The sequence below is a fragment of the Anguilla anguilla genome, chromosome 2 (genome assembly GCF_013347855.1).
Source record: "Anguilla anguilla isolate fAngAng1 chromosome 2, fAngAng1.pri, whole genome shotgun sequence".
Taxonomy (NCBI): domain Eukaryota; kingdom Metazoa; phylum Chordata; class Actinopteri; order Anguilliformes; family Anguillidae; genus Anguilla; species Anguilla anguilla.
Window position 1 is genome coordinate 10,144,231 of NC_049202.1, and position 24,180 is coordinate 10,168,410.

The 24,180-nt window shown below is 45.3% G+C and overlaps 2 protein-coding genes across 4 annotated transcripts; both read right to left on the minus strand.

Annotated features, from left to right (window-relative positions):
- Window positions 1–954: 954 nt before the first annotated feature.
- On the minus strand, window positions 955–19,799 carry sec31b (SEC31 homolog B, COPII coat complex component). 3 transcript variants are annotated; one of them, XM_035405347.1, is made up of 27 exons: window positions 19,649–19,799; window positions 18,181–18,283; window positions 17,952–18,075; window positions 17,289–17,484; window positions 16,791–16,886; window positions 15,643–15,783; window positions 15,149–15,291; window positions 14,921–15,020; window positions 14,409–14,570; window positions 13,846–13,998; window positions 13,397–13,630; window positions 12,950–13,024; window positions 12,722–12,814; window positions 12,132–12,222; window positions 11,549–11,727; window positions 10,842–10,968; window positions 10,247–10,392; window positions 9,940–10,113; window positions 9,023–9,184; window positions 8,345–8,531; window positions 7,841–8,230; window positions 6,898–6,936; window positions 5,456–5,517; window positions 4,516–4,641; window positions 3,969–4,088; window positions 3,333–3,404; window positions 955–3,212 (listed from the first exon to the last, which is right to left on the minus strand). In XM_035405347.1, the coding sequence occupies exons 2-27, from the start codon at window positions 18,257–18,259 to the stop codon at window positions 3,033–3,035; spliced, it is 3,651 nt and encodes a 1,216-aa protein (XP_035261238.1). In that variant the 5' UTR covers window positions 18,260–18,283; window positions 19,649–19,799; the 3' UTR covers window positions 955–3,032. The 3 variants fall into 3 exon arrangements, 2 of the variants coding, with proteins under 2 accessions (XP_035261238.1, XP_035261239.1); XM_035405348.1 differs by lacking the exon at window positions 6,898–6,936; XR_004764032.1 differs by lacking the exons at window positions 955–3,212; window positions 3,333–3,404 and having other exon boundaries at window positions 4,067–4,088; window positions 6,864–6,936.
- A 1,762-nt stretch (window positions 19,800–21,561) lies between these two features.
- Window positions 21,562–24,180, minus strand: ndufb8 (NADH:ubiquinone oxidoreductase subunit B8). The gene is made up of 5 exons (XM_035403055.1): window positions 24,028–24,180; window positions 23,409–23,535; window positions 22,855–22,954; window positions 22,264–22,419; window positions 21,562–21,715 (listed from the first exon to the last, which is right to left on the minus strand). Exons 1-5 carry the CDS (start codon window positions 24,116–24,118, stop codon window positions 21,623–21,625), a joined length of 567 nt encoding a protein of 188 aa, XP_035258946.1. The 5' UTR covers window positions 24,119–24,180; the 3' UTR covers window positions 21,562–21,622.

Below are 24,180 nucleotides of genomic sequence, written 5' to 3' on the forward strand. Positions count from 1 at the left end.
CCAAGTTGAACTATGCGGTTGTTCCCTGTACTTGGACCGGTACTTCTCTCTAGGGGTTTCGTCATACTTGTTCCTGGTTATGGTTATACACTTTGTTGTACGTCGCTCTGGATAAGAGCGTCTGCCAAATGCCTGTAATGTAATGTAATGTAAATAAGAACGTCTGCCAAATGCCTGAAATTAAATGTTGTCCTCTGAAATTAATATAACATTGCCCATAAGAATCCATGCCAGCTTGGTCACTATATAAACCATTTAAGTATTGTGGATGGTTACTTTACAAATGTAGAAGCGAATTTAAATAAACAAAAGGCAATGCACTAACATGTAACAGAGAATATGGTCGAAAATATGTTTCAAATAAACACACGAAAACATTCAAGTCATCGCTTTTGTATCGAACATGAGTTTCAAAATCTTTTACAGAATTCATCAGTTTATAGACAAATTACTTAACTAAAAAAAAAAATAAAAAAAACAAAAAAAAAACACAACTGGTGAAGAACGTCGAGCTATGCGATCAATGGCCAATACAAAAAGATAGGATAAACGTTTCATAAAATGACATAACAGCAGACTGTATAAAAGCATACTAGAAACCTAGCGTGTGCGCGCCCTCTAGTGTACATACACAGCAATTAGACTGATGAAACATTGGCATTCAGGGAGTAAGAAGGCCTACACCTATATCATTCATACTGAAACCAGTGAACATGCGTCTAATATGAATTTTAAAAACACATTGGAAATGTGTCCGATTAAATTAAAACCGAAATTATCAAAGTAGTCTTTTGATAGATGACTGTAATTCTGGTACAGCGAGAAGGCTAAGGCCAGGTCAAAGAGCCCGAGTTGAGGTGCACGTCACAAGACAGTTGGTGGGGAGTCAGGCGTACACTCGGCATGTAGGGAAAAGAATGTGGAGCAAAAAATAAAACCCACCACAACAAGCAATTCCAAATACAATGCTTTATATGAAAAAACATACAGCACTGAAAGACAACATTGGCAAAACTGACTGTATAAATACCTGTGCAGAAAAGGGATCAGAGGCACTGCCTTCTGTTGATGGTGACGATCCTTACTCCGAATGACCGACAAAACACAATCAACGCTAAAGAGCGCGGCTAAACCCGAAACTCGCTCCGCTCTCACTGGCCACACAGGAAATCCCGGCAGACGTACTGTAAGTTACTTCACCGTGCACACGAAACGCGGGAAACGTTCAGTTCAAAGGAGCACTTGCATCATTCTGAAGATCAACATAACGTGCCTTAAAAAATGAAAGTGGATGTTAGCCTTGTTTTGAGAAGCCAGCTTGACAACAGGGTGCAAATGTCAGGAATGGTAACGATTAAATAAGTCAAATAGTGAAACTGTAGGAAAGTAAAGCACGCTGGCTGTAAAACATAATGGACTGCCATTATAACACCTGGCTCAGTCAGTGGTTCAATCAATCCAAGCACAGACTACAGTATATATCGTTTTTGTCCTCATCATGGCATTTACATGTACTTTCCTATCAACCAGGCAAAATGGCTGTATTAAAAAGGTGTGTTTAAAGACTTAATAAGCATGTTTAAGGGAAGAGGCAGTGCCTACACAACGCACAGTCATTCGACAAATAAATGGTCACAAATACAGCTGCTCTCGTTAAACGAATCATTAATATACTCAGTTCAGAAGACCTGTATCTGAATTTGGTGTTAGGAGTGTTACACATCATCCAACCAAAAAAGATCTTTTGTCCTTGCATTTCATTGTAAAAGGTAAGCAGAATAATATCACACACAGTACTTGACAAACGTACCACATTTCAATCAGTGCCAATTATCAAATGATTGGGATTTCAGTAAATTGCACCAAAATTGTTGCCCAGCGATAATAAATATTACTTTCCTTATGCCTGATAATATATTCAAGTCTGCACAAAACATAACACATGTAATTTTAGTGCAAGTAAGGAACAGCAATAGACATAGGGGTACAACAAAATCACACAATGTAAGAATAGCCAATTCAGGCTTAGAAGCAAAGGTTCTCGGCAATTCCGAGAAAAAAAAGAAAAAGAAAAACTCAGGACACAACCAGCCATTAATATTACAATAGCTGTTCAACAAACTTGCATTTCTACGTCCCATAGCTGCTCAAAAAGAATTGACTGAACATCTAACCAAATATCATGGCAACCATTATTTTAAGGAAAAGCTGTAACCAAAATTCCTGTGTAATTCTTGATGGAAGATGGCAACACTTGTTGACCATGCTTTAGGTAAGTTTACAATAGATGAGAAATATTTATGGTACAGTATTGTATTGGTTAATTTCTTAAAGAATAATTTTGTTCGGTTAAAATAATCAGTTAACATTCCACCGTTAGTAAACACACACACAAGCGCGCACACACACGCGCGCGCATGCATGTGCGCACACAAACACACACACACGCACTCACAGACACACACGCACACACGCACACACACACACACACACACACACACACCCACCCTCATTTGGTTTGTGTTGCAATAACCAACTCCCTGTTTTCTCCCAAGCCAGAAGCAAGGTTAGTGCTGGGCACTCAGCTCAGTGCCCACATCTCACTGCCCCTCCCAGCAGTGACCTTATCTCCAGAACCCTGTGCGGCCAAAAGCACCTCCATTACCTCCAGGGCCAGAGTGCACGGGCTTGCACTCAGAACCCCCCACATTACACAACCCACTTTCTCTTCGTCCTACTTAGTGTCCTTTCCCCACGAAACGCAGTTTTAGCTAAAGCAAATTAAACGGTAATTGCGCTTGTGACAATATAACTGTCGCCCAACTAAAAAGCCCTTTAGCAGCCTGCAAGTGATCATGTGATAAAACCAACCCTGGGAAAAGATAAATGAAAGCCAGGGTTCTGCAGCATGTTATCATTTAAAGCACCAAAAGCACATCCGAACCGCTCAAAAAAATATCTATATATATATTTATAACTTATAAGGATCTTTTAACACTGAAATTAGCAGTTTCTTTCCCCCCCCCCCGTGGTCAAATGCTGAGCTTGTTGGCGATGGTCACGACCACTTTGAGGATGGGCATGAAGGCAGAGATCTCGCTGAAGTTGCTGCTGCTGACGATCTGGGTGTGGACGGCCAGGGCGTTCTGGTAGTTGCGGCTCTCGATGCAGCGGCCGACCTCGTGGAGCCCGGCGAGGATGCTGGGAGACAGCTGGGGGGGGGGGGGGGGGGGGCAACGGCAGACGTGAGTTTTGCATTTGACCCGCGGCACAGGACATGTGGAACTGGGTTAGCTCATTTCGTAACGGACAAACGCATGCTTCGCCCTTACCGACTGGTCTCTCAGCTTGTCATACAGGTGCTCCAGGCGCTTGGACGCATCATCCAGTTTCCTTTTTGTTTGCTGATGGGTGGAGAAACATAGACATAACTAGAAAGTCATGCAGCTTCCAATCGCAAAATTATAGTTTTTAAGGATCTTGAAGACAACTTCCCAAGTTATCTTTGTAAATGAATGATCTCATAATCAAAAATAGCTCAGATAGCTCAGACAATCTCACACCTCACACAGTATCCAGTACATCAGGGATACAGTGTGCTTTGAAGATTCCCAACAGAATTTTGTTATAACAAAGCTACTGTTGCCATGGCTACATTTAAAAAGGTAAAACAGAAAATAAATCTGTGCATATCAACCCATATGAAAAAATAGTATACTAAGCATACTTTATATAAACTTTTATTATACTTCAAGTATTCTTAAGTATAAAATAGCATACTTCAGCATACTGTTTTTTTCACATGGGAAGCACCATCAGAGCCTTGAAGTCTCCACACTGAAAATGAAGCAGATTGGGGCCCATGCAGGTCCTGTATGGCCCTGGAGAGGGGGTGAGTGGGCGAGGGTGTGAGCAGGCAAGGGGGGCGAGGGGGCTAGGGGGCGAGGGGGCAAGGAGGCGAGGCGTACCGGGTCCCCCGCAGCCAGCTGGCAGCGCTGCACCAGCCCGTCAAAGGTGCTCTTCAGGACCAGGTGCTCTGCCGGGATCTCCCTCTGCTCCACCTTCTCTGCGGGGAGCTGCTGGAGGAGCTGGAGAGGGGGAGGGAGGAGTCAGCCGCACCCCTTCCATTTTAAAACGCTAGTGCTACAAAATGGGGCCCAGGTCACATGAGAACCAAACGCTACCGCCAGGGCTTACAAAGTCTGCAAGCTTTCCCTAAGCTAATGTGTAAAGAGAGTTCTGGCACAAAATGGCTGCCGTGCATCTACCAGGTGGGTGCTACACATTGGTGGTGGGTGATGTGAGTTCCCACTCATCACTCTAAAGCACTTTGAGCGTTCGGAAAAGTGCTATATAAATCCAATGATTCATTTCATTTCATTCTAGGCATTATGCTTGTGCTCCCATTAAAAAACTTCAATGCAATCAAGTGCAGTAAAGTTTAAAGCCAACGATGCATATTGGTATAAACTAAGGCGTTATTTTTCCAGTCATGGGGGGGTTGTGTGTCAGCACCTGGACGCTTGGCTCCTGGGGGGCGCCCGGCGGGGCCTGGACGCCCTCGTGGGGGTGGGACGGCTCGGCGGAGTACCCCATGACCGGGGCGGTGATGGGGGCCGGGGGGGTGTAGTTATCGGGAAGCTGTAGAGAAACACAGTCGAGCCGTCAAGCCCTGAGTAGGACTTCCTAAACAGCTGGAATAAACTCTAAACAGAAACCAGATTTTCCCCTTTTCTTTCTTTCCCCCAAAAAGAAGCACGGACAGAGGCCCCACTGACAGCACCTCAGGGTCTCCCAAAACGCATTTTTAAATTGACTTTTGCAATGCCACTTTTGCAAACTACTGTAATCACCGTTACAGTAGTTTGCAAAAGTGGCATTGCAAAAGTCAATTTAAAAATGCGTTTTGGGACACATTCTATTTCTTAAACATGGGAATTGAACTGCTAAAATTAAATTTTTATGTTTTGCCCTTACCTCCAAGTTTGATGACAAAACACCCGATTACACTCCAAAAAATGCATTTTTGAGGTCTGACGAGCCCTTTTCCAGCTCCAGACTGCCAAAGTGTTACCTAATTATATAGCATTTTAACGAATTAAAACCATGTGTGTTCCACTCAATACAATTACAGCGTCGGGATCAAAGATCGGGGTTTCTATTCAACAAAAAAGGAATGCACGTGACAGACGCATAATTAGCTGGAGCAAGGATACTGTACTCCTGTGGAACCAATGCAATAGCATGGCAGACTAGCTGCTACCTTCAGGGGCAGTTTCACAGACACACATGAAGCGTAGTCAGGGAGTAAACTGAGTTTTGTATCGACCTCCATTCAAAATGGCATGGCTTAATCTGCGTCTGAAACCGGCCCATCGTGTCAGACGTGCACTTTGGACCCCACACGGATGGACAAGACATGAGGGAGCGTGTGAAAACGAGCGTCCTGCTGTACCTTTTTCTGACTGGTACGTCCGCGCACAGCGGGGGGGTCGTTCCAGCCTTCCTGAGCACTCCCTGTAGTTGGAGGGGGGGGGCAACGGAACGGAATGTTAGCGTCCACGAGCACCTGGGACCTGGCAAAAAGGTTTTCACACACAGCAGCAGGCCAAGCCAAGTGTGTGTGTATGCGTGTGCATATGTGTCTGTGTGTGTGCGTGTATGTAGGCACGTGCGTGCGTGTGTGTGGGCGCACGGCGTGCGTGTGTGTTTGTGTGTGGGTGCGTGCGTGCGTGTGGGTGCGTGCGTGTTTGTGTGTGGGTGGGTGAGTGAGTGTGTGCGTGCGGCGTGAGTGAGTGTGTGCGTGCAGCGTGAGTGAGTGTGTGCATGTTCATCTGTGAACGAGCGTGGCTCTGAGACCCAGCGATCACCACAGAGAGAGCGCAAAAGGAATCGCAGGCAACCAATGGGAGGAGGCTCTCCATGCAGAGGAAAGAGATCACAGCCAAACCATAATCACATTCCAGTGCTCACGGTTACGGTTTCAGTACACACCCCTAGTGCTGCACGGTGACATGACACTACCGCCATAATGACACACAGCCACGTCCAAACCCAACTGTGAGTAAACGGTTCATTGGTTCACCTTCACTGCAGAAAACCCAGGCTCATTCGGTTAGTTTCCTGAAGCACTTTAAATACGCCCCCACTCGACAAACCAGGCTCTGTGGCCCGCAAACGTAAAGCTGAATTTGTGGAATTTGAAGAACGTTTGAAGATATGAAGGCAGAGTGTGGGGAGAAAGCCTGACCGGTTTAAAATAAGCAGTTGCTTGCCTAACCTGTAATTATACACGTGTAATAAGTCAACGAATAGGTTCGTCTATTTTTGAACTTCAACTTGGAATAAAGTGGGAGATTTTTGCTGTCTTGTTCGCACTGCCTTCAAATTTAAATGTCAATGAACGGCATCTGGTGTCGGTGTTTTCAATGCTTTCTGAATAATGACCTATCATCAAAATAATCTGAATAATAAGCTAGCATTAATCTTGAATTTAGTTATCCTGAAATAAAAACAAGTGAGATGATGCCTGCTACTACTGCTCTTAAAGATTTGCTTGTTTAATAACTGAACCCTCTCAGTCTTTTCTGACAGACGGAATAAAGCATAACAGGAAAAAGCAGTGGATTACCCTGCTGGTAGTGTCAAGCATTCATGCGATTTTGAAAACATCCCAAAATTACACCAACGCTCAAAGCCACCTCAAACCACTCCACCCTCAGATAAGTACATGCTGCAATCTTTTTCCTTTTTTTTTTTTTTAAATCCTTTTTTTTGGGCCAAAATGCAACAAAATGGCAGCAGAACTGAATGCTAGCGAAAAGCGGCGGGAGCCAGCTCTTTCACAAACGCGTTTGCCTCACACTCTACGGCTGTGTCCTAACTTAATCCTGTCACCTTCATCCTCACAACGGGACTGCAGCCACGGAAAGTGTCCTGCAAATCAAATCAAACAACAGGGACATGTGTACAGAAGAGACCAACAGGAATTCAGAACATACATCTACACTTCCTAAAAAGGTCAAGACCTTCCTGTAGTTCCGGAGGTGTTCATTGGCTTAGCACCCTTTACCCATGTGACCTGTACTGAGTGTAGCTCCTGCTCCTACCTCCAGACTAAAATGCACTGCGGGTCTGTAAGCAAACAGCACACCATCTGTCTGCCTTGGAACTGTGTGGGGTGGGGACCAGACACAGTGTTCAAAGACCCAGACAGCTGCCGCTGCTGCTGGAAAGCAGTAATTTCCCCCTGGTCTGACTCCGCCCCGGGCCTTTGAGCCTGCCAATCACAGGCCGCCACCTGGACTCTGGCTCAGACAGGCAGACCAGGCAGTGTGAAGCCCAGATGCTTTTACGCAGTGGGATGCAATTCATGGCCCGCACTCTCGCGGAATGTCGAAAAGAAAAACCCAAAGGTACATGCATTTCCATACTTTCCCTTTTACATCCCAATTTGGAATCTCTCCCTTCCATCAGTTCAGGAGCCCGCCCGCTAGCGACAGAGCAGCCAATTACGAGGCCGACTGCAGATCCGTGGGTGGATCTCCGCACTTACAACAGTTTCATGAATTCACAGGGAACCAATTATCTGATGAATTCAAACCTCAGAAATAGAACTCCAGGCAATACAAAGCCAAGTAATATAGTGCATGGCAACTGGTATAATCCCTTAAATACCAAACATAGTGCAGTCCTTATCTAAGAGTTATACTACAGATATGTACCCAGTAAAAACCTCTTAAAGGGGAGTCATTTTATATAGCTGCACTAAACAGCTGTATATTTCCCTGTAGAAGGCACAGGTCTACAGAGGGGGCCGGGGGCCGATGAGGGGGGTTACCTGTGGGGGGCGGGGGCAACGCGGGGCCGGAGAAGGGCTTTACGCCCGGCGCTCCGGGGCCTCCCTGCGGGTACGCCGGCGCCAGGGGGTTGAAGGGGGCGGAGGGCATGGGAGGGGCGGGGCCCTGGGCGTGGTGCCCTCCCGGGAACATGGGCACGGGCGCTCCGAGCTGGGAGCCGGACGGCGGCGGGCTGGTGGGCATGGTCGCGGAGGGCATGAAGCCGGCGGGGGGTGGGCCCGAGCCGGGCATGCTGGGAAGGCTGGGGGCGGAGGACGGGGGCAGCGGGGGCCCCGCCAGGCTGGACGCCGGCATCGCGGGGCGAGGGGGGAAGCCCCCCTGACCGCCGAGGGGCGCCGCCGCGGGATTGAACGGCTGGAACGACGGGAATCCTGAGGAGGAGAGGAAGAAAAAAAATAAACGACAAACGGACACATCTTCAGCTGACCGTGGTGCCGCCACTGACCGCCAACGCTAGCGTGCGGGCGGAGGAGGAGGAGCAGTACCTGGGCCGGTGGCGGGGTGTTGGGGGTACGGTGGGCGTGGCCCGTGAGAGGTGGGCGGCATCCCGGAGTAAGGAGGCGGGGACATGGGGTCTGTGGGAGGAGCCTGTGGAGTGAAGACCCTGGGCATGGAAGGTTGCCCCGAGTCTCCCATCGGGGAGGGAGTGGCCATCACGGGCTGGTAAGGCTCCTGAAACACAGAGCCAACCGCCATTAGCGTCACTGACTCTGCCAGTCAGCACACAACAGGGCACACAGCAGGGCACTTCTGCAAGTGTGAACATCCAACTAAAATCAGTCACCAAATTGTAGTCATTACATGTGGACAAATTAACTACAGATCCCATCTGCAGGCTGGGCAGAGCACTGAGACCTGGAATGCGGCTACATCTGCACACCTCACCAATTTACAAAAAAATGGATTCAGCACTCTCCTATGGGTAATTCAGGACTGCACAGTACAATGTAATTGGGAAAAACTGCCGCATATTATGAAGAGGTCCAAGTCCTTTCTGACTAGATGAGCGTATATGCAAATGAAGAGCACAGCTTAACATGCAAACAGGACCCCAGCTGGAAACAACAGCACAGCAGAGAACGCAGAATGCCTCTGCCCATGAATACAAAACATCTATCTGCTATTCCGGAATTTTCCTGCAACCCTTCACCACCTGTCCTCACCTGTTTCTGCGTCTTCTGCGCAGGCGGCTGCACTGCGGCGGGTGCTGGGGTGTCTGGAGCGCCCCCTACGGAGACTCTGGGGTAAGGGAACGGCGGGGGCTGGCCCTCCATGGCCTCTCCCTGAGCGTGGAAGAGCCGGTCCCTCAGCATCTGGATCGACTCCTACGGGAGACCGTATCGAAACCCGTTAGGCCACTCCACCAGCAGGGGGTGCTAGCCATAACGTAGCATAACCGCTATCTAAAAACCCACAACCACTTCTCCATTCTACACACATTAACTCTTGAATATGCAAATATGAGAATGTTTAAACGGCATTAGACATAGAAAATGGCGCATTCAGCAGTTTCTGAAACAAAGATAAGATCAAGACAAACTGCAGAGTCACTGCAGCTTCCGGAACATTCGACACGAACACCACAGTGCTGTAACTGGAGGATAAACAGGCCTGCCAGCAATGGGCTGTGCGGCCATGCAATTTCTTTTCCTACCAGATTACATCGGCTGGAAAATTAATGCAAAAATATTTTACAGCACGAATATTAAATTCATCACTGTGCTCAGTTTTAGCTAATCCTTTTTTACTGGGTGTAATAAATACCCATGGCAACTGCCCCAAGCAAGTGTCCCTGAATAGCACTGTCTGCAGAAGAGAACGTTGCCTTTCAAACGGTTGATACTTTCAGCAAGAAGAGTGAATGTTTTCCCTATGTAATGGAACAAACACTAAACTTAAACAGTGACCAAAAGTTCACAGGTACCTGTTCAAAGTACCAACGAGCTCACTGCCCAGTTTCAAAACCAAGATGCCAAATTAGTTCAACTGCAGACTGTCCCAAAGACAAATATAGCATGGCTCGGCCAGGCTGGGTCTGTGTGACTCACCTGGTTAGAGTTGGCGGGTGTGTGTGACTCACCTGGTTAGAGTTGGCGGGCAGGTAGCTCATGGCGGCGGCCAGGCTCCCCTGGGCGGCCAGCAGGCTGGCGTAGTGGGTCAGCTTGTGCGCCAGCACCGGGCTCTGCATGGCCACCTCCCCGTTGCGCAGGCGCTCGATGGACTTGCGCAGAATCATCACCTTCTCCACCAGGTCCTGTCAACCACACGCAAACGCCGGTTAGCCTGCGCTGTCCGACCGCCGCCCCACAGCTCACTGAAGCCTGCGACATGTGCAAGCCCCTCCCCCCTGAGGGGGGCGGAGTCTCCGCGGGCCTCCGGCCGCGTACCTCCAAGGCCAGGGGGGACGAGCAGTCCTTCTGCTGGGCCCAGCACTCCACCAGCTTCTCGATGTTTCCGGAGCAGATGTAGCACAGGCAGGCCTGCAGGCAGCGCTTCTCCTTGCCCTGCTGCTCCAAACGGGCCCCCAGGGTGTCTGAGGGAGGGAGGGAGGGAGAAAAGGAGAAAAAGGAGAAAGGAAAAACGCTGTTAAAACAGCCAAGGCCCTCAAAGCCTTCACAGCATGTACGTTTTACTCTTACGCGCTAGGCTTTTCACAGACGCTCTTATCCAGTGGGAATTACAGAGATTACATTTTTACATACATTCCATATTCACAGCTCAATATTTTGCCTAAGGGCAGCACAACAGTGGCTGGGAAGGGAGCCCACAGCCAATGAGTTATGAGCCCAGGTCCCAAAGCATTACACTGCCACACAGCCACCCCACGTGCCTCATAACATAAACAACAGGGGCTTCCCCCAGAGCCCGGGGGCTGGCGTTTCCCCAGGTGCGCCTGAGGAAACGTCTCTGGGCTGCTGCTTATTTACTCGTGCCAAGCGAGCGGGGCGAACTCCGCCCCCGCGCGGCCCCCTCGCGCCTTACCGCACAGCGGGGCGAACTCCTCGGGACGGGCGTAGGTCAGCAGGGCCGCCAGGGCCTCCTTCCAGTTGTCCAGCTCGCAGCTCTGCACGATGTCCTGCCAGTTCTGGGTGACCACCGAAGATATGAGCTGTGGAAAGAGAGCGGCCGTAAGTGATGCGTTTCCTGGGACTGACAGAGAACTTTCAGCCCATTAACCCTTTGAAGAGCAGGTTTCATGGAATGTTTTTGTCAACATTCTAAAAGTCAGTGATCTAGAACTCAATTACTTTCAATTACCAGTAGGGATTGTTACATCAGCATAAGAATGTTCAGTTAAGAACATTCTAATAACATTTTTGTGACCTCACACCTTGAAGGGTTAAATACCATTCGGTGGGCAGTGCTGACAAACAAAATAGAGTAACCTTTACAGGCTCTAAACCGCCAGTAAAACATTCTCATTGTGATATCTGACACCGCATACACTGGCAGGCTATTTCTATGTGCAAGTGTTTGCATGAGTCATTTACACGTGAGGTAAACAAATTCAGTGGACAAGAAGCCCGTCAACAGGGCCAATACCCTGCCCGGAAGAACCATTCACAACCCAGCGGAAAACTGCACAGGAGCATTAGAGTAATGTTAACATAACCATTTGTGTACTAAACAACCAATTAAAAAAGAAAATGAGATATGAAGCATGTTACAGCAGGCGTTTCTCTACTCACCATTGAGATGTTGCTCTTCTGCTTGTCCAGGTATCTCTGCTGGGTCTTCTTCAGTAACTCCGCCCCTCCGCTGATGGACAGGAGTATGGCTTCAGCGAAGCGCCCGTCGTTCAGGCACAGCTCCACGGCCCCCTCGAAGTTACCCACCAGAAGGGCCTGGCTGATCAGCCCGTCGGTGTCTTCAAGAGAAAAAAAAAAAGAAGACAATCACAGGAGGTCCAACGATACATAGAAAAACCTATTTCATACGGTCCCTACTAGTGGGTATGGATTTGTTTAATATTTGACCTCAGGAGGGTAATTATGTGGTTGCTTACATGTACCCAAACAATCTCAGTTAACAAGCATGCTAGTCTACAGCAAAAAAGACTATTTCAAAAAACAAGATACAAACACAATACTACTCGAGCCAAAATAATTTTTTTAAACTAGTGGGTCATTGTCAATTAAAATTAAAACACAAATACAATCAAACACACCAGTAAGTGTTATGTCTGGATATTTGTAGATAACATATTACACATCAGGCCTCTAACAGTGACACCTGCAGGTAAGTAATAAAAACAGAGTGTGCGGTGAGTACCTGCAGAGACTGGGATCTGGAAGTTGGGCTTGTCCTTGGGCAGGTTACTGAAGAAGTCCGAGTCTGCCACAGGACTGGACTCATCTTCCCGCTGAGCAAAACCACAGAACAGCTTACTGTACACACTGACAGATCTCCCACACACTCACTCTTATTGTTCTCTGCAGAGAAAATAAACTCGGCTGATGCTCTTAGTTTGTTAAAAAAATTTTTTTTTTTCAAATTTCAAAAAAACACGCTGTTAAATGTACAGACTGACAAAAGGGCAGAGGCACAAGTCGTTTCAATCAACAAATTTGCGAGCACAGCAAAAACAATGTCGCAGAGTTTTTGCTGAAATTTAAATGCGGAGACGGTGCATTCAGGGAGTGCTCTCACATCATCAGGTTCAATTTATCTGTCGAAGGCCTGACAGCTCAGAACATGCTGTCTGCAAGCAGATGCTGGCAACTGTAGCAGTGATATCAAATTGAATGTACAAGCCAAATGAACAGATGCATTTAAAGTTACATTTTAAAAAATCAAAATGAGCATCATTATGGCATATATAAGCCTCTGTGTCTTAAGGCTGGGACTGAGGAAAGCCTCACCTGAGCAGAGAGAAGCTGCATCTTCTCAGCCAGGTCATTGGCATCCACTCCGTGTCCGTTTGCACAGAAGTCCTTCCCCAAGTTTGAGGCAATCTGGATTGAAATGCGAGCGCAGTTAGAGGAATTAACACAAACCACCAAGCATTCACACAAAAACAGAACTTCACACAGAGATAAAGCATTTCTGTGCGGTCAACAATATCACATCAATAAACATAATGGCATTACCTTTTTCTCAAGTTCCTCTTTACTGAATCCTAAGAGGCGAAGAAACTTAACACGGGCATCATCTTCAAAGTTGACCTGCAGTTACAAATAATCAGTTACCCAAACAACGTAAACAATGGCTGATTCTAAAAAATGTCTGGAAATACTCAGGTGGAAACAGTGACACCTAGTGGTTGTAAGTATTATTAATTGCCATTTTCCTCAGATGGAGAAGAGAAACTTCCCTCACAAATGGAGAACAGATTTATTTTATTCACCATTTTCCAGTAGCATTCACAGAGCCAAGAGTGAAATTCTTGAATTCCCTATAAAATTATTCTATGAAATTCTACAGCAGTTTGTGTTTTCTTCAAACGCCAGTCTGAGTATTTCTGTATATGGAGAACTTGAGTAATTTTTCCTAATGAACACAGAGGCCTCTCCAGAGGGTGCCCAGCCCGTGCAGACCTTGAGGAACCTCCAGATGTCCTGGTCGGTTTCGCTGGGCGCGTTCTGGACCTTGCCCTGGCAGTACGCGCTGAAGGCCCCCGACTGCAGGGCCGCCTGCAGCTCGCCCGAGCGCTGCAGGAACTCCGTTTCCGTGACGACCTGGCTCACGAACACCAGCCTGGGGAGGGGCTGCGGCCCCTGCTGCTGCTGCGGGGGCTTGGGGTTCTCAAAGGTGATCAGCCTCCCTCCGAACTGCAGCACACAGCAATGAAACAGTATGCATTAAGGCACTGAGATAGACTCTCACACAGAAAACAAATATATATTTTGCTATGGGTGTAAATGGCCCTCCCAATGCATAGCAAACAGTGTGCTGGTGTACTGAGGAGAGTGCCCTCTAGTGGTAGCTTTTGATCAGTGCAGCAAAGCTGGGAGACCAGCAGGTGAAGGCGAGGCGGGGTACTCACAGCGAAAGTGGCCCCCACCGGCCTGCGCACCCACTTGGGGGGTTTTTTCAGAGGGGCAACCACTGTGGTCTGGGCCGCAGGCTGAGGGACTTGCAGAGGGGGGAGCACCTGCCCTGTCCCGAAGGGGTCCATGCTGTCGAAAGAGGAGGAGATCTGGAACACAACGACACGATTAGCATTTGACAAGTCAACTTCTGACAGCGTCAACTTTTTGAGTGTATGTGTTTCAAAAAATTTCTAATCATAAATAATTTGCCTAGGGCAACTAACATATTTGCTCATATTTGCATACGAATGCAGCCGAATATTTGCTGAACACGGGTACAGCACCTCGCTCAAGGCTTCAAGGGCACCGCGCCATATGGGAACTGAACCTGAATCTCCAGCTGCTCCGGCTAATGATTGGTTATTTGGGCCGACGCTGAGGAAAGCAGCGCCGGTCTTCGCACCGCGCGCGTCACTGCAGCACACTCATCTACCAAACTGCTACAGAGGGACGGAAGCGAGCGATGTCATCGCTGAGCCGAGCGCCGGCGCTAGCGCGCGCGGAGCGGCTCTCCCACCTTATCGGCGCCCATCTTCTGCTGCGCCTCCAGGCTCCCGCCCATGACCGAGTACACGGTGATGCGCCCGTCGAACGACGCCGCCGAGAGCAGGGCCGGGTTCCTGGGGCACCACTGCACGTCGAAGCACCACTGGTTGGTGGTGGGCAGCTCATATATCACCTGGAACGGGACCAATAAGCATTCAGTTAACATCACATCCTCATAGGGCCCAATCGGCTACACACTCCTAACCTTTAACCTTTTTACTTAGTGACTTCCTTGTTAATATCGGGTACAGCAGAGGATGCTGTGCAGTTATTTTACAGTAACTGTTTTTCGTCTGTTCTGCCTTTCTGTAACTCAAAAGTCATCTTTGTAGTCTGTGAGCTGACAGAGCAGACTGAACCCCTTTACGCTCCATCACTCTGAAACATTTCACCGCAAGCCCAGACCTAGCGAGACCTTGCTGCTTGTCACATCTGTTTGCCGTCTAGCCTGGCTAAAAGACGAAGCCGCCGCCGCAGAATTACCTCTCCGGTGCCGGGGTTCCAGCACAGAATGCGGTTGTCTTTAGCGCTGCTCAGGAGCAGCTCTGGGTCGGCTTGGCTCCAAGAGATGGACAGAATTCCCCTGAGGAGAGAAAACCGTGTTCGAACGTCAAGCACATGTGAAAAATACGCAAGCCGTGCCCAAGCATCGTCTTCGCCATGGCATGACCACAAGGGCCAGCTGACCCAGCCGCACTGCTGTCCCCTCACCTGGTGTGGTTCTCCAGGACTTTCAGAGGGGAGGTGGCGAACCGCAGATCCCACATCTGGATGACCGGCAGGCGGTCATCTTCTGAGGCCAGGACCAGCTGTGTGGCCACCTCTGGGTGCCACAGCATGGCGGAGCAGTGCATCTAGAGCCCGGAATACACCGGAACAGGCATTACAACCAGTACCAAAACAACACGCACAGCGGTGCTTTCTCTGGTTTACTGGAACTTTGTTTTAAAAAAACAAAAAACAAAAAAAAACAGTGACCCAAAATTGGTCAAGGATGAGTGCTTTAGAAAGTTCCGCTCATTAATGCATTCAAATAATCCGCTTCCCAGACTCCTCTGCATTATCCCTGAAGGATGACCGACACCCCCGCTGGGCCTAATCACAATGCCTGCCCTTTTACTGTCAATTAGACACACGGAACACACAGTATTTGGTAGCAGGCTACTAAGACCTCGCTAATGTGACGCTTCAGCTCCCGAACTCACCCTGTTGCTATGGTCACTGATTTTTATGATGGGTTCGTTCTTCCTCAGGTCCCAGACAACGGCTTTTCCGCTCGGATTTGCCGAGGCCAGGATGTGCTGGACCTGTCTGTTCCAGGCAACGACGCTGACGTCCTCCAGAGGCTGGAATTAGACGCAGGAAATCAGGAATAAATTAACAGGTTATTAAAAGCTGCAGTAACGATCTACGCTCAATGGATTTAACATTACATTTTACTTAGCATGAACTTGTTATAAAGCAATTACTCAATCGCTTAATGCATTTCAGAGATATCAGAAATTATGTAACAATGTTTTTCAGTGGCAGTGTTGCTTTGCAAAGAATCAGTTTTAATATCAGTGCATATATTGTATGCAGTAAAATAACTCCTCAATGCACTCTTGTTTCAAGTTCTCTAATTAACCAGATTAGTGAATCTTTTCTTAGGCAGCCCATCCGTTATTGCACCGTTTCAAATGCACATGCTACAAAGAGGACATCTGAATGTACAACACACTATGATGCTCTTGTGGACTGAGGTTATGCTTACCTCTAGAAATGAAATCTTAAATGCACAGCATTGAAAACCATGGAGAAACACCGGCTCAGATTTCATATGCACCTCATAACAAAATATATTTATCTAATTAACAACTTCAAATCAGTAATAATTGTAATATTATTAAATGGATACTTATTTCATAACCTTATTATTAAATCCGGATCCATAGGCTTGTATTGTGTGTGCTCAACATGCTAACTGAAAACAAGGCGACTGGAAGAGGAGACAGCTTCCGCCTCCATTAAAGCACACAGCCACAATGCACCGTGCACCACACACACGCAGCACACAGCTCTCCATACCGCCGAAGAGCCTTCGTTCTTACCTCACAGAGCTACATGGTAAAGAGAAGAAAGATCGCTCAACAAAATAGTTTGCCACAGAAAGCCAATGAAACTAACAATGACATCAAATGAAAAAAAAGTCCAGGCAAAATTTTTTAAACTACACCGGTAACTATACTGCTAGTACTGGTAGTACAGGAGAACTATAAGTCAATAACTGCTATAAAGGATCATAACTAAACAAAATGACAGCCTTTTCCCATTCCAAGAGGCTGTAGACAGTGTATAGCACACAGATATTTACCTGAGATTTTGCCCCTGGTGTCATTGGATTGCTGAAATTATTCAAGTCCCAGATATATATCTCGGAATCATTTGCTCCTGATGCCAGAAGATTACTCTGAAATAGACAGCATAACATGGTACTTTGGGGGGGGGGGGGGGGGGTGCATGGTATTCCATTTAAAATCACCCACTTCAAGTGAAAATAAAATCAAGAGGAAACTGTTTTAAAAAGTTACTACACACGTGAACTTGCTTGACATGCATGACACATCGACATGAGCAAATCACATGCAATTTTCTGACTTGACTGCCTATATGCAAAACCGGATTTTAAACAAGAGAGCCTATATATAGACATAGAATGCCTCAGGAACTTATTTTCCACAGTACAGTATTCAGTATGTTTTAATATAGGGTTATCCATCCATTTCAGGCAGCTCAACATTATATTTCCAGGTGCCCAATTTGAATCATCATAACAATTAATAATTAATAATTGATTCATAATTTGGATTACCTGAAAGGGGTTGAAGTCTAGAGCTCGCACAGGACCAGTGTGCTTCTCAGACTGCCCGATTATCGCCGCTTCTCCAGACGCTAATATTTCGTCTGGACTGTAAACCGTTAAAACACCATTTTCACTTCCTCCAATGAGTCTCCCAGCAGACCCATCTGCTCCCATTCCGAAATTCACCCAGATGAGGCTGTGAAACCTGACAGAAGAGATATTCATCCATATCAATGTCGGCTTCTCAATCAAATCAAGTGGACAAGCTTATTCAACCAGACAGGGAGACAATGCCACCTCTGATGCCACTGGACCACTTTACAGATAATTCAGGACAGTGGATGCACATGCACGATTTGCCCTGCAGTTCTCTCTAACTTTTCCAGTCTGTTAACACGTTGCAGGCTTAGTAGGCAGAGTAAACCTACAGAATGGGAACAAACTGAATTGAAAATTGAACAGAACATTACAAGACGGCCCGAGAGCACTAGCGCCAGGTATCTAGATTTTGTGGAACAAACCCTCAGAAAAAAATGAAGAAGAAGAACAACATACACTCTGATTAGATTTAATTTTCAGTATCCTTTGCAATTTCAACCTAGTTTGCTGGGAATGTATTTTGGCCAGAAACTTATGTTAGCATATTTCCTGCCTGTTGTCACAGTTTCTCACCTGTTGGTGGTGGACAGTGTTCCTCTTAGCTTCATCTCCTGCGAAGGATCAGCAAAATCCATTTCAAAAATCTCCAGTGCGGCACTGGTGCTAAACGATGCATCCAGCTGTTGGGCTGAAGTACCTGTACGTAGACATAAACAAGCATTCAGGAACGTTGCAAACGAAGCAACAGACCGCTGTTAGAATTGACCGCTGTACTGGTGCTGAACAAACTGAGAACAGTTACCTGTAGCCAGGTACGTAGGATGGAGTAGGGCAGGGCTCCATGCCTGGTGAGCAGTCCTCTGGATCTCCTTCAGCCTCATCTTCCTCAGTCGGCAAAAGAGCCTCTGGCGAAATCCACACAAGACAACTCAGGTGTGCTCAGAAAACATGACACAATGTAAAAATAATTAAAGAGGTCAGAACATGGGATTTCAAATCAAAACGCAGAAAGCACTAGCACTATTTGCACAAAGCTTTGCAAATCATAGCGATATGAGATTTGAATAACTATTTTACAGACACGTTGCCCGTGGCTAGTAGCATATAGAAAAAGCGTTTCCTCTGAACCACGATTAAATGTTCAAAACACTGACACAAATCTGCAACAAGAGGTAAGCAATCTGAAAATGGGCAAGGGCTCCGCAGATAGTTTTCACAAATTATTTCAGTCTGATATAAACAAACATATATCTACAGTGTTGTCATTGCTTTCCCTTTGTAGCGAGGAATATGCAGATTAGCTAACACGGTTAGCCAAGTTGCTCGCATGGCAACTTGACATTCCAATGACATGAAACATAGCCATAATGAACAAATCAAGGTAACTTAGATAACGTAATATAATACTATGCTGTCTGTTAAGCTAACCTTTTTAGCTTTAGCAAGCAATAAACCAAAGCATGGAAGAACAATATGACTTCTCACTATGTAAGATACATATTCGAACACTTTTCCATATTTAAACAAGTGACAGTGAACATTTTATTTTTAAGTTGTTCACGAAGATGATCACAAGATTGCCAGGTAGACAAACACTTTGATAACTTCATAATGCAGCCAGCCATGTGGCTAGCAAATCCCCACCTGGCAACGGATTTCAGGAACTTAACTAAAATAATAGTTACCGACAGGCTTTGGTCTGGTTAATAGCTACCTACAAACACCAGCTGAACTTACTGTCGAGATAGCTACGCTGTAGCTGCTATAGTTTAACGTGTAACTTGGCAAGCAGACCTAGACTACGTGGAGTTTAGCTCACAACCGTAGATAGGATGGGTTCAAGAAAAGTTAGTCAGTTAGCTAGCCAACCAGCTAGCGTTACACACATACAATACTTGAAATGCTAGCGAGAGCTCACTATGCAACGTTGCGTTGTTAACAGTAGGTATAGGTGTAAGCTTTTCTTTATCGCTAACCGAGAATATATTAGAAAGTTTCAGTTAGGCAGCTATACACGATGACCGTACATCCGTCGCTTAGACAATTTTAGAAATATTGAGTAATGTGTGGAAATAATATGGGCCTTCAAATCTATCTGATCTCTGATACTGTCTCCACCCTAGATGGCTAGCTATGCTAAACTGCGCACCCAAACTAAATGCAACCGAAGTAGCTAATGTAATGATACATTTAGTACGCGTATATACGTGTAGACCTGTAAATACAAATGAGCCATCTAGTTGTTTCTGAAAATATGTATTAATACTCACAGTTGGGGTGGGGGATCGTAGTCAGCTATATGGCTAGCTCGTTGTCACTATGTATTCTGGAGAAAAAGGCATACGCCGGCAGTTCCTACGTCAACGTCGATAGGATGTGTTGTTTTTTTCGCTACGGTGGCCGCACGGTTAGTACGGCACGGTCGTACAAAAGCCGGTCAGTTTCACCCAGTTACACCTCAACGAAACAGATGTAAAAAAAACATGCACACCATTCTCTTGACGTGGCAAAATGAGGAAACATGGACCAAAGTGACGAACGGGATTGTTTCGTATCTTGGCGTTATTCTGTCCTCAATTAGGTGTTAGAAACTGTGCGCACTTTAAATGTATGTGTTATGACTGAGTAGTCTAACTTGAACTATTTACAAAGCTTTCATATGAACATTGTAAAAATTTTACAGGTGGATCTATACTGAAGCTAAATACACGGTCCCTACCTCATATGGGAACTGAAAGGGATCGTTCACTTTAGGAAAAACTAAATACTCGGCTAATGTCACTACACCACTTGGGTGCGAGGTCACATTGTATAACCAATAAATTACTTTTAAAATATTAAGTTATTTTGTTGACTCTGAGGTAATAATAACTACAAGGCAGTTAAGGTGGAAAATCCTGCCATGTGTTTCTCCCGTCAATGAACTCGGCCTGGTGATTTCACTACTTAGTTCAAACTCATGGCTGAAGAATTGTGCTAATTAGTAAACCCATGTGATTGGAGCAAAATGCAGGGGATGACTTTTACTTTCTGTACATGGATTTTCCACCTCTGCAAGGCAGTTTGTCATGTATGCAATAAATACACCATGGATACTCAAATCTGGCCATAAACTCCAAATACACTAACAGAACAATTTGTGCTTCTTATTTCCCAGACTGTCTTCACACCTGACTCCCAGGTAAAGAGAATGTGGAAAACTAGCAATTCTTCACCCTCAAGGACCGTGATTTGACTAACAGGGAAATACACTATAGAAACACTTAAATCAGTGGTTCCCAATCCTGTTTAACCCTTGTTTGGCACACATGATTATACTAATCAGCAGCCCAACAACATCTCTAGTCACTGAATGCTATAGGATTTGGTGTGAAAACCTGCAGGACAGTAGATCTCCAAGAACAGGACTGGGAACCACTGAACCACTTTAATTATTTTCAGTTTTAGCACCACCATGTGCCTGATCAATGATATAAGCATACCAAAGGTGGCCATTGTAATGGATTTTTCTTACAGAGCTAAACATTTTAAACTATAAAATTAAAGACTGAGGTGAATCAACAGGATTTTAATTAGGTTGTTGAACACACATTTTAAGTTCTTTCATATTATTTTATCTTGAATTTATTACCACAATGAAGGTTTGGCTCATTATCATTTGCTTTGTCATTATATTCTTCATTATCTACCAAAAGGTTCGTTTTAGTGGATGTGTCCATACTTTCACTAATTAGAAGCTTATTAATGCACCTAAGCCTTTAATTTGATCAGTTTTATTATTATTTAACGCAATGTGAACATGGCATGCATAGCTATTTCTGACAATGTGTCTTAGGAGGGTAAATATTCCCTCTAAACACCTAATTAAGAAAAAACTAACAGCTTGTTAAAATTCTAGGAATGCAATTGTGGCTGAAACAAAAAGCAGCATAAAAAAGGGGTCCCCAGGACCAAGGTTGGGAACCACTGGCCTAAATAAACACTTCATTTATTCTCAGTGTTATAGCACCACCAAGTGCCTGATCAGGGGCACATACATCCCCAAATGTGGTCATCATGATGGATTTCCTCAGGAAAACTATGCGACCAAATTAGCATAAATCAGGTGATTTTATGACAAAGTTCTTATGTAGGTTACAGTGCATCACCGGAATCAGTGCCAGAAAGCAAAAATGAACGGTACTGTTTGGTCATAAGTCGTTTATTAAAGTAACACATATACAGAGTCAAAGGGATGGGAATTGTTAGATTTCATAATGTTTCACTTCTTCTGGCTGTTTTTCAGGGTCACCTCCTCTCTCCAGGTACAGGTTATTGTAGGGATACTGTTTAGGAGCCTGAAATAGAGAAAGTAATTTTTAAATTGGTGAATTTTCCAGCTTTTAAAAAAAGAAGAAATCAGAAATCATACAGTTGTGTCACAGGCTAAAACAGCCAAGGACCAAAGATTTAGTTGTGGTTCTCTAATCTACACACATACAGAAAAAGAATGGATGACTACATGCCATTCATACTCAACACTGGATTTGTAATGCAAGAAATAATATTTTTAGTTTCACTAGTGTGTGAGCATGTTTAAATTCTTTACTGAATTCATTAAAAAAACTTTACTTAACATTGAATAATCTGCAATTCAGCATTTTATTCTACATTTCTATTATCTTATGTTAACTAAGATGGAGTGCCCATCATTTAATACACTGACAGGTAAGCAAAGACATCTGTATTTTGTCCCCCTCATCTGTTGAGACACACATTAAGTGGGGCTAACTTGTAATTCATGGGATTTTGTGTTTTGGTATACTGCCTTGTTTGGTACCAACAAAGTACCAATCCCTCAAATGCACCTAAATACAATGCCTCATAACTGATGTTTCACACTCACCACAGGTTGGTAGGAAGGAAATTTCTCTCCAAGGTAGAACAGAAACAACATCAACCCAATAAAGCCAAACAGGTGTTTGCACATAGTTGGCCAGTCAACGGGGCTGGGGGAGGTGTCCACACGGTTCCTTATGAACATGTCAAAATCCCAGTGTAGCTGTAAAAAATGAAAGCATATTCATTGATTTCAAGATGACTCTGGGAAAGTACAATTTTAATTTTAAGGGTAATTTTCAATGTTTTCAAGGACTTATCTGTAATTTATTATCATACAGTTGATAACACAAACAGTTAACAGGATATACACTTAAAAAAAATTCTACTATTAAAATCTAACTGGTTAACTGCGAAATTGGATGCTGTCAGTGACACGCTGAAGTCACTGAAACCTGGTCACTCAAAGTCTGGACTTCATTGTATGGGATAAGTACATCAATAAACACAGGACATTCCATTAAATGCACAAGCCAACAGAAAACAAAACAAATTGAAGCACTCTATGCATATTGTAAGTTGTCTAAGCAAATTCCCAACTCTGAATTTCCCACGTTTTGAATCAAGCAATATCATGGTTTCAAATCTTCACACATACTGGCTCTCCCCAGTTCCTCCTGAGGTCAGGGTGGTCCCACTGGTACCAAGGATCTCTCTCTTGTTGGGATCTCGCAGGCAACTTCGGGTAATCCCCAAAACTATAGAAAAATATGAATAAAATTTGATTATGAGTAGACAGGCAACCTGTGAAATAGACTACAAAACTGTAGTTTGTAATAAATAAATAAATTTTGGAGTAGTGTGGGTGTTAGCGAAAGGATGTCTTAAAATCTGATTGGCGGGACTAGAAGAAAAAACAGAATTTTTTGCAAATCGTGCCTTTCTTTCACAAATAAATGCAAATGACAGGCAATGCACAAATGCGAACCAGCCACATTTATTTGTGGATCACCAACATTTATTCTGGGATCAGTTACATTTATTTGTGGATCAGCTACATTAATTTGTGGATCTGTTGCTTTTGTTTGTGAATCAGCTACATTTATTTATTTTTGAGACAAAAATACCCCCATATCTAACAATCACCCTACTAACCAACTATCAGCAGTAGACCAACACAGCTAGCTCCTGGAAAGAGGATTAATATTTTACCCCATGCCCTCATCTGGATATGGCTCGTAATCCTCAACTGTCATATTGTACTTCTTAGCGGCTGCAGCCCTCTCTTCAGGGGTCTTGGGGTATGGGCCAGGCAGCGTGTCTTTTGAGATTCCAGAGGCTACAATGATATTAAAACAAAATATTACACCCTAGACCGGTATCATCATTAGCCTGCTTGCCAGCTATCATATCAAGAAACCTACGAGGTAGTCTAAGGCAAGAATGAAACCACCTGCCTAGCTAACGGAGGAAAACAGGTTATTTGTTTGATAAATAACAGTAGCAAGCTATCTGACGTCAATGAACAGCAGAGCCTCAGTTTTCTTTAAAATGCACAATTCCCTGCTATCGAGCCCGCTAGCATCTTGCTACTTGGTAGCTGTTTTCTTGTAGTAACATTTGCCAGCTTTATAACTGTAGGTAACGCTATGTAATAAAGAATAACAACCAACGCAGCTGAGCCACCAAACTAGCTAGCATTAGCTAGTAGTACACACCAAGGTTAAACCTTCCTGGTCGTTAGCGCAAACCGACTTTTTACTCAGCGAAGAATTATCATGAAACAACGAAACCAACTAATTTGTGAAGTAACATAAAGAAGTTGACAGACCTGCCCTTGCCCCAGCTAAAAGAGCTGTAATACTTTGCCGGTTCCCCTTGGTAAGGGCCCGGGCCCACCGGCGGACACCGAGCGAAGCCATATTGAAACAACAGTTCTGAACTAGCCTGAAGGACGCATGCGCAAAAACAGAGACTACGGAAA

Coding starts and splice junctions, on each gene's coding strand:
- sec31b (XM_035405347.1), bottom strand. CDS start 18,259: ATGAGGCTGAAGGAGATCCAGAGGACTGCTCACCAGGCATGGAGCCCT. Junction 10,969..11,548: donor AGAAGAGCAACATCTCAATG/GTGAGTAGAGAA, acceptor CTCTTTCCACAG/CTCATATCTTCGGTGGTCAC. Junction 9,185..9,939: donor TGCCCGCCAACTCTAACCAG/GTGAGTCACACA, acceptor GGTCTCCCGTAG/GAGTCGATCCAGATGCTGAG.
- ndufb8 (XM_035403055.1), bottom strand. CDS start 24,118: ATGGCTTCGCTCGGTGTCCGCCGGTGGGCCCGGGCCCTTACCAAGGGG. Junction 22,955..23,408: donor TATCCAGATGAGGGCATGGG/GTAAAATATTAA, acceptor ATTTTTCTATAG/TTTTGGGGATTACCCGAAGT. Junction 21,716..22,263: donor TTCCTTCCTACCAACCTGTG/GTGAGTGTGAAA, acceptor TCTCTATTTCAG/GCTCCTAAACAGTATCCCTA.